The 13,172-nt window shown below is 39.4% G+C and overlaps 1 protein-coding gene across 1 annotated transcript in view; it reads right to left on the bottom strand.

Moving 5' to 3' along the window:
* The window catches only part of Rit2 (Ras like without CAAX 2), a 298,683-nt gene that overhangs the window by 230,445 nt on the left and 55,066 nt on the right, over positions 1-13,172 (bottom strand). The window contains exon 2 of the mRNA XM_048363363.1: positions 11,302-11,358. Within this exon, the coding sequence (XP_048219320.1) occupies positions 11,302-11,358 (57 nt within the window). The remainder of the gene's footprint in view (positions 1-11,301; positions 11,359-13,172) is intronic.

The following is a 13,172-nucleotide window of genomic DNA, read 5'->3' on the forward strand; positions in this document are numbered from 1 at the left end:
CAGATAATGAATAAGCAAGACCAGAAGTATCACTTTCCTTTTTTAAATTTAATTTTATTGTCAAGTTGACGTACATAAATACTATTTTTCAATGCCCGCTTGGGCAAAGAATGAGTAAGATTATATCAACAAACAAGCTGGGTTTGGTAGTGTGCCACTGTGATCCAACTTGTTTGGCAATTTGTATGTAAAATGATCACCGTCTGAGACCAGCTCAGAAGACAAATGCAAAGCCTACAAAGTAACTAAAGCAAATAGGGACTTGGGTTAGGCTCAAATGGTAAACCACCTACCTGACAAGCAAGGGGCACTTAGCTTAAATCTCAGTAGTGCCAAATGTTACTAATTTCATGTTAAGCTTTCCATGGAAAAATTAAGCTACTCATGACACAATGTCTAATTATTATTAAAGTTCCATCTTAAAGTAAAAATTAAAACTTGATTTACCCATACATGTCACTGTTGAAATGTAGTTCAAACTTTGCCCAAAGACATTTTCCACTTGAGAAACTGAACTATTAAATTTATATATACATGTTATCTATATCTTTACTAAATTTGTAAAAGTATTCACTGGCTACTTTTTTATATCAAAAGATATAAAATGCCAGTAAATGAGAAAAATAATTATTACTTTGGGAAGAAAAATGGTATCAAATATTGCTCTATTTCTTGTTATTTCTTCTTATAAAGAGCAACTGAAAGTCCAGATTTGAAAGAAGGCCTACTCTGAGTGGGAAGGGAAGGGAAAAATAAAGACATTAAGTTCATCAAGGATTTCAGGGAAGCATCACATGTCAGTAGGATTTTAAAAATCTGCTTTAAATATGATCACAGATCTGGATAGGGATTGAAAAAAGTACATTGATTTCCTATCTCAACTGTGAAAAAAATATCCTTGATATGCATTATTCTTTTCTAATTTGTGAGATATTCCAACTGTACAAGCATGAGCTTCCTCTTGGGTGGTTACTAAGTTAGTTAGAAATTAGACTGACTTATAGCAAGAGTAAATAACAATTTAGAAAGTGAGATTTTCACCTTCTTCAATCAAAATACCATTGGAAAGTTGTTAGTTCACATTCCCACTTGTGGGGCACACCGACTGGCCCCGCCTGTCCGCGCCCCAGAGGTGTGTGGTTGTTGTGCCTTGGGAGTGAGGCCCTGAAGAGCCCCGCCTGCCTCAGTCCCTGGGGGTGTGCTTGCTTGCCCCGCCTCCCAGAAGAGGGATCCCGGTTAGCCCTGCCTGCCTTCCGGGTCCGGAACTGGAAAGCTAGAGCTGGCCACGCCTCCCAGCCTTAAGACCATGTGCAGCAAGATGGCTGCTGGCAGTAACCTGGGGGCGGTCCTGCTAGTACTTAGGCCGCCCCTTAGGGAGGTCCCATGGCCTTCCGGCCTTGACTGACAGCTTGGACCACCAATCATTGCCCCTGGCTAGGTATGTTACACCCTCCTCTTCCTGCTGCCATTGCCCATGCTTAAGATCGGGTCTGCCCCACTAAAACTGAGAGCAGTCTTGAACCTCTCCTGAGTTGCCTGGTTATCCAACTGCCAGCGAAAGGTTGGGTTGGGCTGGGTGCAGGCGACTCGCGGCTCGTTACCTATTCTGGGTTCACACTCAGCAGGATGCGCTTCCTTGCCTCTCTTGCTGGTTGGGAGAGCACCCGGGGTGCAGGGACCCCTGCACCCACTAATTAACCAAGATTGATATTCCCATGAATGAGCCAAAAAATGAGAAGATACAAAAGTCAGGGTGAATGTAATGAGCTACTATGGATTTTCAGGCTTCCTTCTCCTCCTCTTCCTCCTCTCTTCCTTCCACTCCTCTTTCTTCAAGCTCCTCCTTACTCCTCCTCCTCCACCTTCTCCTCATTCCTTACTCCTCCCTCTTCTTCCTTTTTTTTTCGTGCCTATCCTGTGGCTTGAACTCAAGGCTTTAGTACTGTCTCTGATTTTGTTTCCCTAAAATTGGTACAAGACCATTTGCACCACAGTTCTACTTCAACTTTTTTGAGTAGTGTGTTGGAGATAAAAGTCTTGACTTTGCTTCCTAGACTGGCTTCAAATCAAAGTCCTGAGATATCAGCCTCCTAGCTACACAGGCATGAGCTACCAGCATTCATTAGACTTCTTTTAAAATGATTTTATGTATTCTAAGATAATATTATACTTTCAATAACAAATGTCCAGTTGATGAATCTCAAGTGATGGGTGTGCCTCATGGTCGTCTACAGGAGTCATCACTACGTTCTTGTTCTTCTTGAACAAGATATGTACGACTTATCCACAGCAATTTCCAAATTCAAAGTTTTTAGAAGTGTGACACTGGTAAGCTAGAGACCAAAGATTGAGGTAACATTATATATATATATATAATGTATATATATACATCATGCATATAATGTTATATACGGGAATGGGAATATATATTATATATACATTATATATATACATATATACATATGTATATATGTATATATATATTAATGGCATATATAAATGGCATATAATGAACAAAGCTTTAACTTATGATTCAATAAACAAAATATTATTGAATTTTCCAACAAGAAAAATGATCCAGAGCTTTTCCCAGAAACTTCCCATCTTCTGTAACTCACAGTAAATGAAGCAGAGCTACCAGTATTCCAGAAGCAAGGCAGTTAGAAAAGGATCATAGAGGATTATGAAAAAAATAATTCGAAATAATCACTTTTAAAATAGTATTCAGAGAGGATTGTGGAAGATGGCGGAGGAGCGGCTGAGCCCTGCAGAGCTCCCTCCGTTATCGTAGTTTTCTCACCTCATAGAAACTGTTTCTCCGAGAAAGACAGCCAAAGTAAGTTCTAACAGTACAGGGATTCTGAACAGGAAGGAAAAATCGACTTTGCTGGTCTGAAAACACAGTTTTGAGCTCCTGGCAGTGTCCCGCCGCGGCGCCAGCGCCGGCTCCGGCACAGTGCCGGGCACAGCCCCCCCCCCCCGCACTCTGCGCAGCTAAAGCGAGAAATACTCCAGACGGCAGCTGAGCACGGAGGACCTGACATCGCAGAGACAGCGTGAGTACCCCGCAAAAAAAAAAAAAAAAAAATTATTCTCGCTTGTGCCCACAGTCCAGCTTCTGGAAGGCATCCCTGTCCCCACCGCCAGAGCAAAGCGCCATCTTTGCCACTGGCATAGGGTCAGACCAGACGGGAACTGAAGCGGGCCTGGGGAAAGCGAGGTCAAAAAAAGCCATCTTTGAAAAGGGCAGGAGGGGTGGAATCAGTGAGAACCAGCTCCGCCCAGAAGAACGCCCCCTGCCCTAGTGGGAGGCGAGTCCGGGGATTATCCAGAGATGCCGCGCCCTGCCTGCCGGAACTTCTAAACTTAAAGCAAAACTGCGAGCAGCTACCAGGGGCACGGAAACAACAGAAGGAGGAACAAACAGTTCCGGGGACAGCTAAACGGTCCCGTCACAGAGGAAACTAATTCCCAGCCCAAAACGGAGCTGCATTACATAGCTACCTATGCCAAAGAGGCCGCCTCCCTCAGGCAAGCCACTCTTAGTGGAGCAAAACAGGCCAGAGGCGCCACGCTCTGCTGAGTTCACAGTCTAGTCAAGTCCAAGCATCAATGGCAGCGGCCCCACAGCAGACAGAGGAGCCACAGTTCCTGTGACTGCCCACGTCCCCATCGACAGAGGACGCCCAAGGCCTGCCTGCAAGCTGTGCGAACCTCAGAGACCCATGATTGCACCAACAGGGGAGAAGGTCAGAACAGATCCACCCCTTGCCAACTGAAATCAAGTCAAACCAGCCAATCAGGAAAATAGACTGCAGTCCATTGCAGGGAAAGCAGAGACTGGTTTCTTTTTCTTTTCAAACATTTTTTATTTTAACTTTTCTTTTCAATTTTCTTTTCAATTTTTTCACACCTGAAACATCATTGGCTGTTTTTTTTTTTTTTGTTTTGTTTTCCATTTTTACTGGTTTGTTTTATCAAGTTTTTTTTTTTGTGTGTTTGTTTATTTGCTTGGGTTGTCCCTTTTCTGTTATTTTCTTTTTTATTTACTTATGCTTCCATGTTAAATAATTTTTCTCTGTTTTGTGTATCTGTCTTCCATTATTTTTACTTCATTTCTCTCGTTGCGTCCTCTTCCTTTAAAAATTACTTTCCTATAAATAACACCTACACCCTTTTCTGCTAACTCTCCAGTGTCTGTCATTTTATCAATGTGCTTTCTACTGATTCTACTCTTCTCCACATTTCCACATCACTGAAACTAAACCAAAATCACCACCCCCCCCCAATACACATTACTCTATTCTCTTTACTACCTCCAACTTACCCTCCTGACTTACTGCCTGGACCTCCAAGCTCCATTGACTCCTGGTTATTGGATAGAGGATATCCCAGCTTAATACGAGTGAATCAAAGGGGTTCATAGAGAAAGCCAGTCCTAAAAGAACTTAATATAAAAACAAGAATTGCGTATAAGGTTGTAACAGTAAATAAGTAACTACTGAATACAGGGCCCAGGATCAGATGTTATATTGAAATTGTATTCTTTAGGAACACCAATCTAACTTTATAGACAGGTATACAAGTGATCTGTATATAATTGTGAAATTGTAAGATTTACACGACAGTGCTTGGTAAGGGCTGCTTTGGGTCTTAAACAGTGCTCACAGGTGCTGGTAGACTGGCATTCCCAATTCAAATGGGCAGAAGAAACACAAGAAAGATGGCAAATAATGAAGTCTTATCCCCCACCCAAAACAAGCAGGAAGCAGAGCAGTCAATCAAAAACATAGAAGAAAACCCCCAAAATGCTCTACAAAGTTTACTGATAAACATGATAAATGAAAAGATTGAATCTCTTCAGTCAATTATGTTAGAGCGTGAGGAGGCAAAGCAAAAATTAATGGAGAATTTCATGGCATCCACAAATAGAAAGATAAGTGAGCTTCAAGAGTCAAATGAAAAGATAGCTACCCAACTTAAAGATTTGAGAGACAACACTCAAAACCAAAGTAATGAAGTTAATGAAGTAAAGAAGTCCATACAGGACCTAAGAAATGACATGGAAATCATCAGGAAAGACCAGTCAGAAGGAAAAGAGATTCAAAATCAAGTAGCTAGCCTACAGTCCCGACTAACTGAAGCAGAGGATCGAATCTCAGGAGCTGAAGATTCCTTAGATTCTATGGAGAAAGATCAAAAATCAATACAATTCCAGTCCAAGCAACAAAACAGATCGCTACAGGAGATTCAAGACACAATCAGGAAGCCCAATTTAAGGATAATAGGTATTGAGGAAAACTTGGAGAAAGAGGTTAATGGGATAGGGAACCTATCTAACAGAATATTAGCTGAGAACTTCCCAAACATCCAGAAGGAAAGGCCTATACAGATACAAGAAGCATTTAGAACCCCAAATCGACCAGACCAGAATAGGACTTCCCACCGACACATTGTGATCAAAACAGCTTCAGCAGAGTGCAAGGAAAAAATACTCAAAGCTGTTAGGGCAAAGAAAACAATCACATATAAAGGAAAAGCAATCAGAATTACCCCAGACTTCTCAGCAGAGACCATGAAAGCAAGGAGAGCCTGGAATGAAGTATTCCAAACTCTAAATAAAAATAACTACCAACCAAGAATTCTGTACCCCGCCAAACTCTCCTTCATAGCCGAAGGTCAAATAAAAGTCTTCCACAATAAGGAAAAACTGAAACAATATATCTCCACCAAACCAGCTTTACACAAAATCCTTAAAGATGTACTATACAGGGAAAATAATCAAGATCCCAACACAGACAGAGAAATGAACCCTAATTAGTAAACACTAGATCAAGAAATGGGAAGACACAGCTTTAAACAAGACAGTGATAATGAAAGGAACAAACGATCACCTCTCAATCCTAACTGTCAACATTAATGGACTTAATTCTCCAATCAAACGACATAGGCTCATAACTTGGATCAAAAATCAAGATCCATCTTTCTGCTGCCTCCAAGAGGCACATCTATCCAGCAAAAGTAAACATCTTCTAAAAGTGAAAGGCTGGAAACAAATCTATCAAGCAAATGGCCCCCATAAGCAGGCTGGAGTTGCAATCCTAGTATCAGACAAAATTGACTTCAAATTAAAAAAGGTAAGAAGAGACAAAGAAGGTTACTACATACTAGTAAAAGGATCTCTCCAACAGGAAGAAATAACCATCCTAAATATCTACACGCCAAATGCAGGAGCACCCAACTTCATCAAACAAACACTACTGGCTCTAAAAACATTCATAGACCCAAACACAATGATAGTGGGGGACTTTAACACTCCACTATCACCTCTGGACAGATCAACACGCCAAAAACTGAACAAAGAAACCACAGAACTAAACAATTGCATAGACCAACTAGACTTAATCGACATCTACAGAATATTCCACCCAGCAAGGACAGAATACACATTCTTTTCGGCAGCACACGGAACATTCTCCAAAATAGATCACATCATAGGGCACAAAGAAAATCTGTACAAATTCAGAAGTATCAAAATCATTCCCTGCATTCTTTCAGACCACAATGGAATAAAATTAGAGCTCAACTCATTCAGCCACCACAGAAAATCCCACAATTCATGGAGACTAAAGAACTCACTGCTGAACCATCAGTGGATCATTGAAGAAATTAAAACAGAAATTCAAATGTTTATGGACTTCAACCAAGTTGAGGGCACAAAGTACCAGCTCCTTTGGGACACAGCAAAGGCAGTACTCAGAGGAAAATTTATATCTCTGAGTACATACATCAACAAACTGGAGAAACAGCAACTCAGTAATTTAAGGAAGCACCTTAATTTTCTGGAGAGAGAACAGCAAGCCAAACCCCAAGTCAATAGACGGAAGCAAATAATTAAAATCAAATCAGAATTAAATCAATTAGAGATGAAAAAAACCATCGAAAGAATCAACAAAACAAAGAGTTGGTTCTTTGAAAAAATCAACAAGATAGACAGACCCCTGGCAAACCTGACCAAAGAACGAAGGCAGCACACTCAAATAAACAAGATAAGAGATGAAACAGGTAGCATCACCACAGAAATAACCGAAATTCAGAAAATAATAAGGGACTATTTTGCAAACCTTTATGCCAACAAATTCGAGAACTTGGAAGAAATGGATGATTTCCTAGAAAAAATTGATACCCCCAAACTCAACTATGGAGACTTAAACCTTCTAAACAGACCCATATCCAGTATTGAAATAGAAACAGCAATAAATGATCTCCCATCCAAGAAAAGCCCAGGTCCAGATGGATTCACCGCAAAATTCTACAAGGCCTTCAAAACAGAACTCACTCCAATATTTCTCAAACTCTTCAATGAAATTGAAAGAGAACGTTCACTGCCAGACTCATTTTATGAAGCCAGTATAACCCTCATCCCAAAACCAGGCAGAGACTCATCACGGAAAGAGGACTACAGACCAATCTCCCTGATGAACATAGGTGCAAAAATTCTCAACAAAATTCTGGCCAATCGACTTCAACAGGTCATCAAAAAAATCATACACCACGATCAAACTGGATTCATCCCAGGAATGCAAAGCTGGTTTAATATATGCAAGTCAATTAATGTAATCCACCACATCAACCGGAGCAAGGTAAAGAACCACATGGTTTTATCGCTGGATGCGGAAAAAGCGTTCGATAAAATCCAGCACCCATTTATGCTAAAAGCCCTGGAAAAACTGGGATTCCAGGGAACATTCCTGAATATAATCAAGGCAGTTTATGACAAACCAACAGCAAGCATAACTCTAAATGGTGAAAAACTAAAGCCATTCCCTTTAAAATCAGGAACAAGGCAGGGATGTCCACTCTCTCCCCTGCTCTTCAACATAGTACTAGAATTCCTAGCCAGAGCAATTAGGCAAGAAGAGAATATAAAGGGGATCCAAATAGGAAAAGATGAAGTTAAACTTTCTCTCTTTGCAGATGACATGATCCTATACCTAAAGAATCCCATAGACTCTACCCCCAAGCTACTAGAGCTGCCCAAAACTTTGGCAAAGTTGCAGGATATAAAATAAACCTTCAAAAATCAACGGCCTTTCTCTATGCTAACAACCCGAAGACCGAGGCTGAAATCAGGAAAGCAACTCCTTTTGCAATAGCCCCCAAAAACATAAAATACCTAGGAATAACCTTAACCAAAGAAGTGAAAGACCTCTTTGATGAGAACTTTAAAAGCTTGAAAAATGAAATTAAGTCAGAACTAAGAAAATGGAAAAACCTCCCATGCTCCTGGATTGGGAGGATTAATATAATCAAAATGGCAATATTGCCAAAGGCTATCTACAAATTCAATGCAATACCCATTAATATCCCAACACCATTCTTTAATGAAATAGAGGAAGCAATCCAGAAATTCATATGGAACAATAAAAGACCTAGAATAGCAAAAACACTCCTAAGCAGAAAGAACAGTGCTGGAGGAATTACAATACCCAACTTCAAGCTGTATTATAAAGCTATAGTAATAAAAACAGCTTGGTATTGGCACCGGAACAGGCCTGAAGACCAATGGAACAGAATTGAAGACCCAGAATTAAACCCACAGAACTATGCCTACTTAATCTTTGATAAAGGAGCTAAAACAATAGTATGGAAGAAAGATAGCCTCTTTAACAAGTGGTGCTGGCAAAACTGGCTCAACACATGCAACAAACTAAAACTAGATCCTTATATATCACCCTGCACCAAAATCATTTCCAAATGGATTAAAGACCTTGAAATCAAAACAGACACCCTGAAGACACTAAAGGAAGGAGTAGAGAAACACTTGGGCTCCTTGGCACAGGACAGAACTTCCTTAACAAAGACCCTGAAAGGCTACAAATCAAAGAAAGGTTGGACAAATGGGACTGCATCAAACTCCAGAGCTTCTGCACGGCAAAGGACATAGCTCTCAAGATAAACAGAAAGCCCACAGACTGGGAGAAGATCTTTACCGGACATTCAACAGACAAAGGCCTCATCTCTAAAATATATGCAGAACTAAAAAAATTACCTTCTTCCAAAACAAAACTGCAAAGAACCAATAGCCCCCTCATCAAGTGGGCTAAAGACTTACAAAGAAACTTCTCTGATGAGGAAATGAGAATGGCCAATAGACATATGAAAAAATGCTCTACATCACTGGCCATAAAGGAAATGCAAATCAAAACAACATTGAGATTCCATCTCACCCCAGCAAGAATGTCATATATCAAGAAAACTAATAATAACAATTGTTGGGGGGGATGTGGCCAAAAGGGAACCCTACTTCATTGTTGGTGGGAATGTAAACTGGTTCAGCCACTCTGGCAAGCAGTATGGAGATTCCTCAGAAGGCTCAATATAGAACTCCCCTATGACCCAGCAGCCCCACTGTTGGGTATCTATCCAAAAGCCCACAAACAAAATCACAGTAATGCCACCAGCACAACAATGTTCATCGCAGCACAATTTGTCATAGCGAGAATCTGGAACCAACCCAGATGCCCCTCCATAGATGAATGGATCAGGAAAATGTGGTACATTTACACAATGGAATTTTATGCCTCTATCAGAAAGAATGACATTGTTCCATTTGTAAGGAAATGGAAGGACTTGGAAAAAGTTATACTAAGTGAAGTGAGCCAGACCCAAAGAAACGTGGACTCTATGGCCTCCCTTATTGGGAATAATTAGTACAGGTTTAGGCAAGCCATAGCAGAGCATCACAAGGCCCAATAGCTATACCCTTAGAAACACATAAGATGATGCTAAGTGAAATGAACTCCATGTTATGGAAACAAGTGATATATCACAGTTGTAACTACTTTCAACGTCCTATGTGTATGTGTAGTTTCTATTATTGATGATGTTTTGTATCACCTTCCTATGTTTGTACCTACACTATCTCTGTAATCTTATCTGAGTATATTGGAAACCGTGTTTACTGGTATTGGAAGTAGGAAATTCAAAGGGAATACCATATTCGAGAGACACAGGGTAAAAAAAGAGAAATAACTACAAAAGCAATACTTGCAAAACTCTTTGGCGTAAGTGAACTGAACACCTGGGGGGGGGAGGGAAACGGGGGGAGGGAGGGGGACATGAGGGACAAGGCAACAAACAGTACAAGAAATGTATCCAATGCCCAACGTATGATACTGTAACCACTCTGTACGTCAGTTTGATAATAAAAATTTGAGAAAGAAAAAAAAATAGTATTCAGAAAGAGAACTCAAATTTTTGGGTAGTTAACAAAATATTAATCAAATATTCTTAAATATTCTTAATTCAGTTTAGCTAATGAGTAGATCCTAGTGAATTATCAGATATTTAATAGTAGTACATTTTGTTTATGTCAGCAGTAGAATCAAATAAGTTGTGGGATATAAGAAATGGAATAGAAGAGCTTAGGATATAGGATAATGCTTTATGTACCAAGCAGGATATTGAATCAGAATTCCTTGACGAATGGATAGGAATGAATAGACTTTTTTTTAGGAAAAAAATAAATGTCAGTGATAATCAAACAAAGGCAATCTATTAAATGATAGGTAATACTTAAAGAAGCAGCCTTACATGTAGTCAGCTGTGGTGGTTCCTGAAGCCATGTGCTTTCTCCTCTATGAGAATAACACTTGGTATTTTTTAAGTTACGTTTTTATTGTCCTTAAAAAGTTGTACAAAGAAGAAAGCATTCTACAAGTCAATTTATGAGTAAAGCACATCTTGATTGATGTGTCTCTAGTCAAAGAAAAGTGTGATAGACTCAGAGCATTTTCAACCCATCTATTAATGTAATACAGTATTTTTTTTCTTTTTTTACAGAAAGCTTGTTTCAAAAACCTTCTCAACAGCATTATGTAGTCAGAAACCTACATGAGGGGTAGAATGGCTGGGATTTTGACTCTAACAATATCAAAATCCTTGGTTTTCAGTTTCATCATCTATGTGGTAAGGATGTTAAATGATAGTACATGTATGTCTAAAAAATCCTCAAAGTTAATATGATTAATTCTGAAATAGAAAATTAAGAATTGAAACCTCAGATATGGCTAAAGTAAGCAAATAATCAATCAAGTACACATCTATCATCATCAGTTATATTTTTTAGACCGTAGGTTTCAAGTACTAGATATCCATTCTTTTTTTTCTAAGTTACATATTCATGGATGTGTGTTCGAGGTCTTAGCATAAATCATATATTTATTCTCTATCAGTATGAAATATAGTAACAATGTATATATGGTGTCATTATTTATTATAGTGTATTTATTCACTTACCTATTGTGGGATCATGGTAATCTGGGAAGTGATGGCTAATAAACTGCATTGTCATTGCTGAAAGAAAAATAAATTTAATTTACTAAAGTGTGATCAATTTCTCAATAAGTTATTCTAGTAACTAATCCCAGTGTAGGAATATTTAATTATACTGCACGAACCACAAATTGTAATACCACAAAGTTACGGAGATGAAAAGGGGTTAAATACTGCCAAACATTTTCCTCGAATAAGTATGTTCAAATTTTAAGTATTTTTCACAAAACATGACATTGGGTACAAATAAGAACACTCTCAATATTATGGTGTCGGAGAACTCTAATAGCTGGTTATCAGAAATATTTTTCCACCTGAGATGTCCTTATTCTTTCTCATTTTTTTTCACAAATGTAGAAAGAATTTACTGAGCAAAAAGTAAAGGCCACACAGGAGAGTGGGCAGTAAGACCCGATTGTTTAGAAGGTGGGGGGATGGAGGTGTAGGGGGGTGAAGAACTCATTGTTTTACATTGTCCCTCCCTACCTTTGTTTATACAGCCCTTTCCAAAATGTATCAGATGGTAATTGGTTTGTTCAATACAAGCAAGACTCTCCCCTGGGTTGTAGCTTATAGAAAGGCTGGCCTGGGTTATGACAATACCCAAGCCCCTCTCTTGGTTTAGGGGTGGGGACAAGTTGGTCTGCACCCACTTGACAATGTTTTCCTTTATTTCTTCCCTCTGAGTTTTCTCTGACTGCTGTCCCGAATGGGGGTGACTTGTGATAGCCTTTACAAAAGTAACTGAAACTGAGAGATCAAAAAGAAAATAATTCATAAGCATGTCTACGTAATGCACATACCTGCTTATCTTCTAACAGCTGGAATTTATAACCTTGCATTTTTGTCATCATCTATTTCTACAGCACCAGAAAACAGTTCAGTTGCCCTTCTCACATATGGGTATGCACAGCTTCTTAGGACTCAAAAGGGTTTTACTGCTCCCATATGTCCTTTAAGAAATGGTTGGGTTTGGGGCTGGGGATATGGCCTAGTGGCAAGAGTGCTTGCCTTGTATACATGAGGCCCTGGGTTCGATTCCCCAGCACCACATATACAGAAAATGGCCAGAGGTGGCGCTGTGGCTCAAGTGGCAGAGTGCTAGCCTTGAGCAAAAAGAAGCCAGGGACAGTGCTCAGGCCCTGAGTCCAAGCCCCAGGACTGGCCAAAAAAAAAAAAAAAAAAAAAAGAAATGGTTGGGTTTTTAACAGTCTCCTAACTCAGAATGTATACAGACTGCCTTACTTACATGCCAACCATATGTGGGATGTGTAGTCTGTGGGCCAAATAAAGCTAATTCACAACCTCTGACTTCCTATAATGATACTCTGACAGTTTAATCACTACTTAGAGACTATAACATCAAAAAATTGGCCACGCAACAGTCTTTATCAATGTTTTATCATTGTAATGTACTTCCTATGTTTATATTTTTGAATGTTTCTTCATGTGAATTTCCATTCTAAGGAGACAACGGTGATTCAAGTAAAACAAGAAATTTAAAACCATACAAGGCAAGCACTCTTGCCACTAGGCCATATCTCTCTTTTAATTATGTACCAACGTGGTCACTATCCTTGAATACCTTTAAGTTAGACATAACTTCATTATACCACAAATCCTATGTCATTTGGGAGAGAGTCATACTTGATTCATCATGCCTTGTCTTTATTAAGAGTCCTGATAAAATTCTCCCTTTGATGTCTCTTAGAAACATTTCTACCCACCAGTACAAGTTCTCCCCTTCTTCTCCTCGCCTTCTGCTGTTAGTCTACAGATAGCTATCCTTCCTATTGTATTCAGAATTGACACTCATTCTATATTTAACTCTCCTT

Source organism: Perognathus longimembris, chromosome 15 (assembly GCF_023159225.1).
Source record: "Perognathus longimembris pacificus isolate PPM17 chromosome 15, ASM2315922v1, whole genome shotgun sequence".
Taxonomy (NCBI): Eukaryota; Metazoa; Chordata; class Mammalia; order Rodentia; family Heteromyidae; genus Perognathus; species Perognathus longimembris.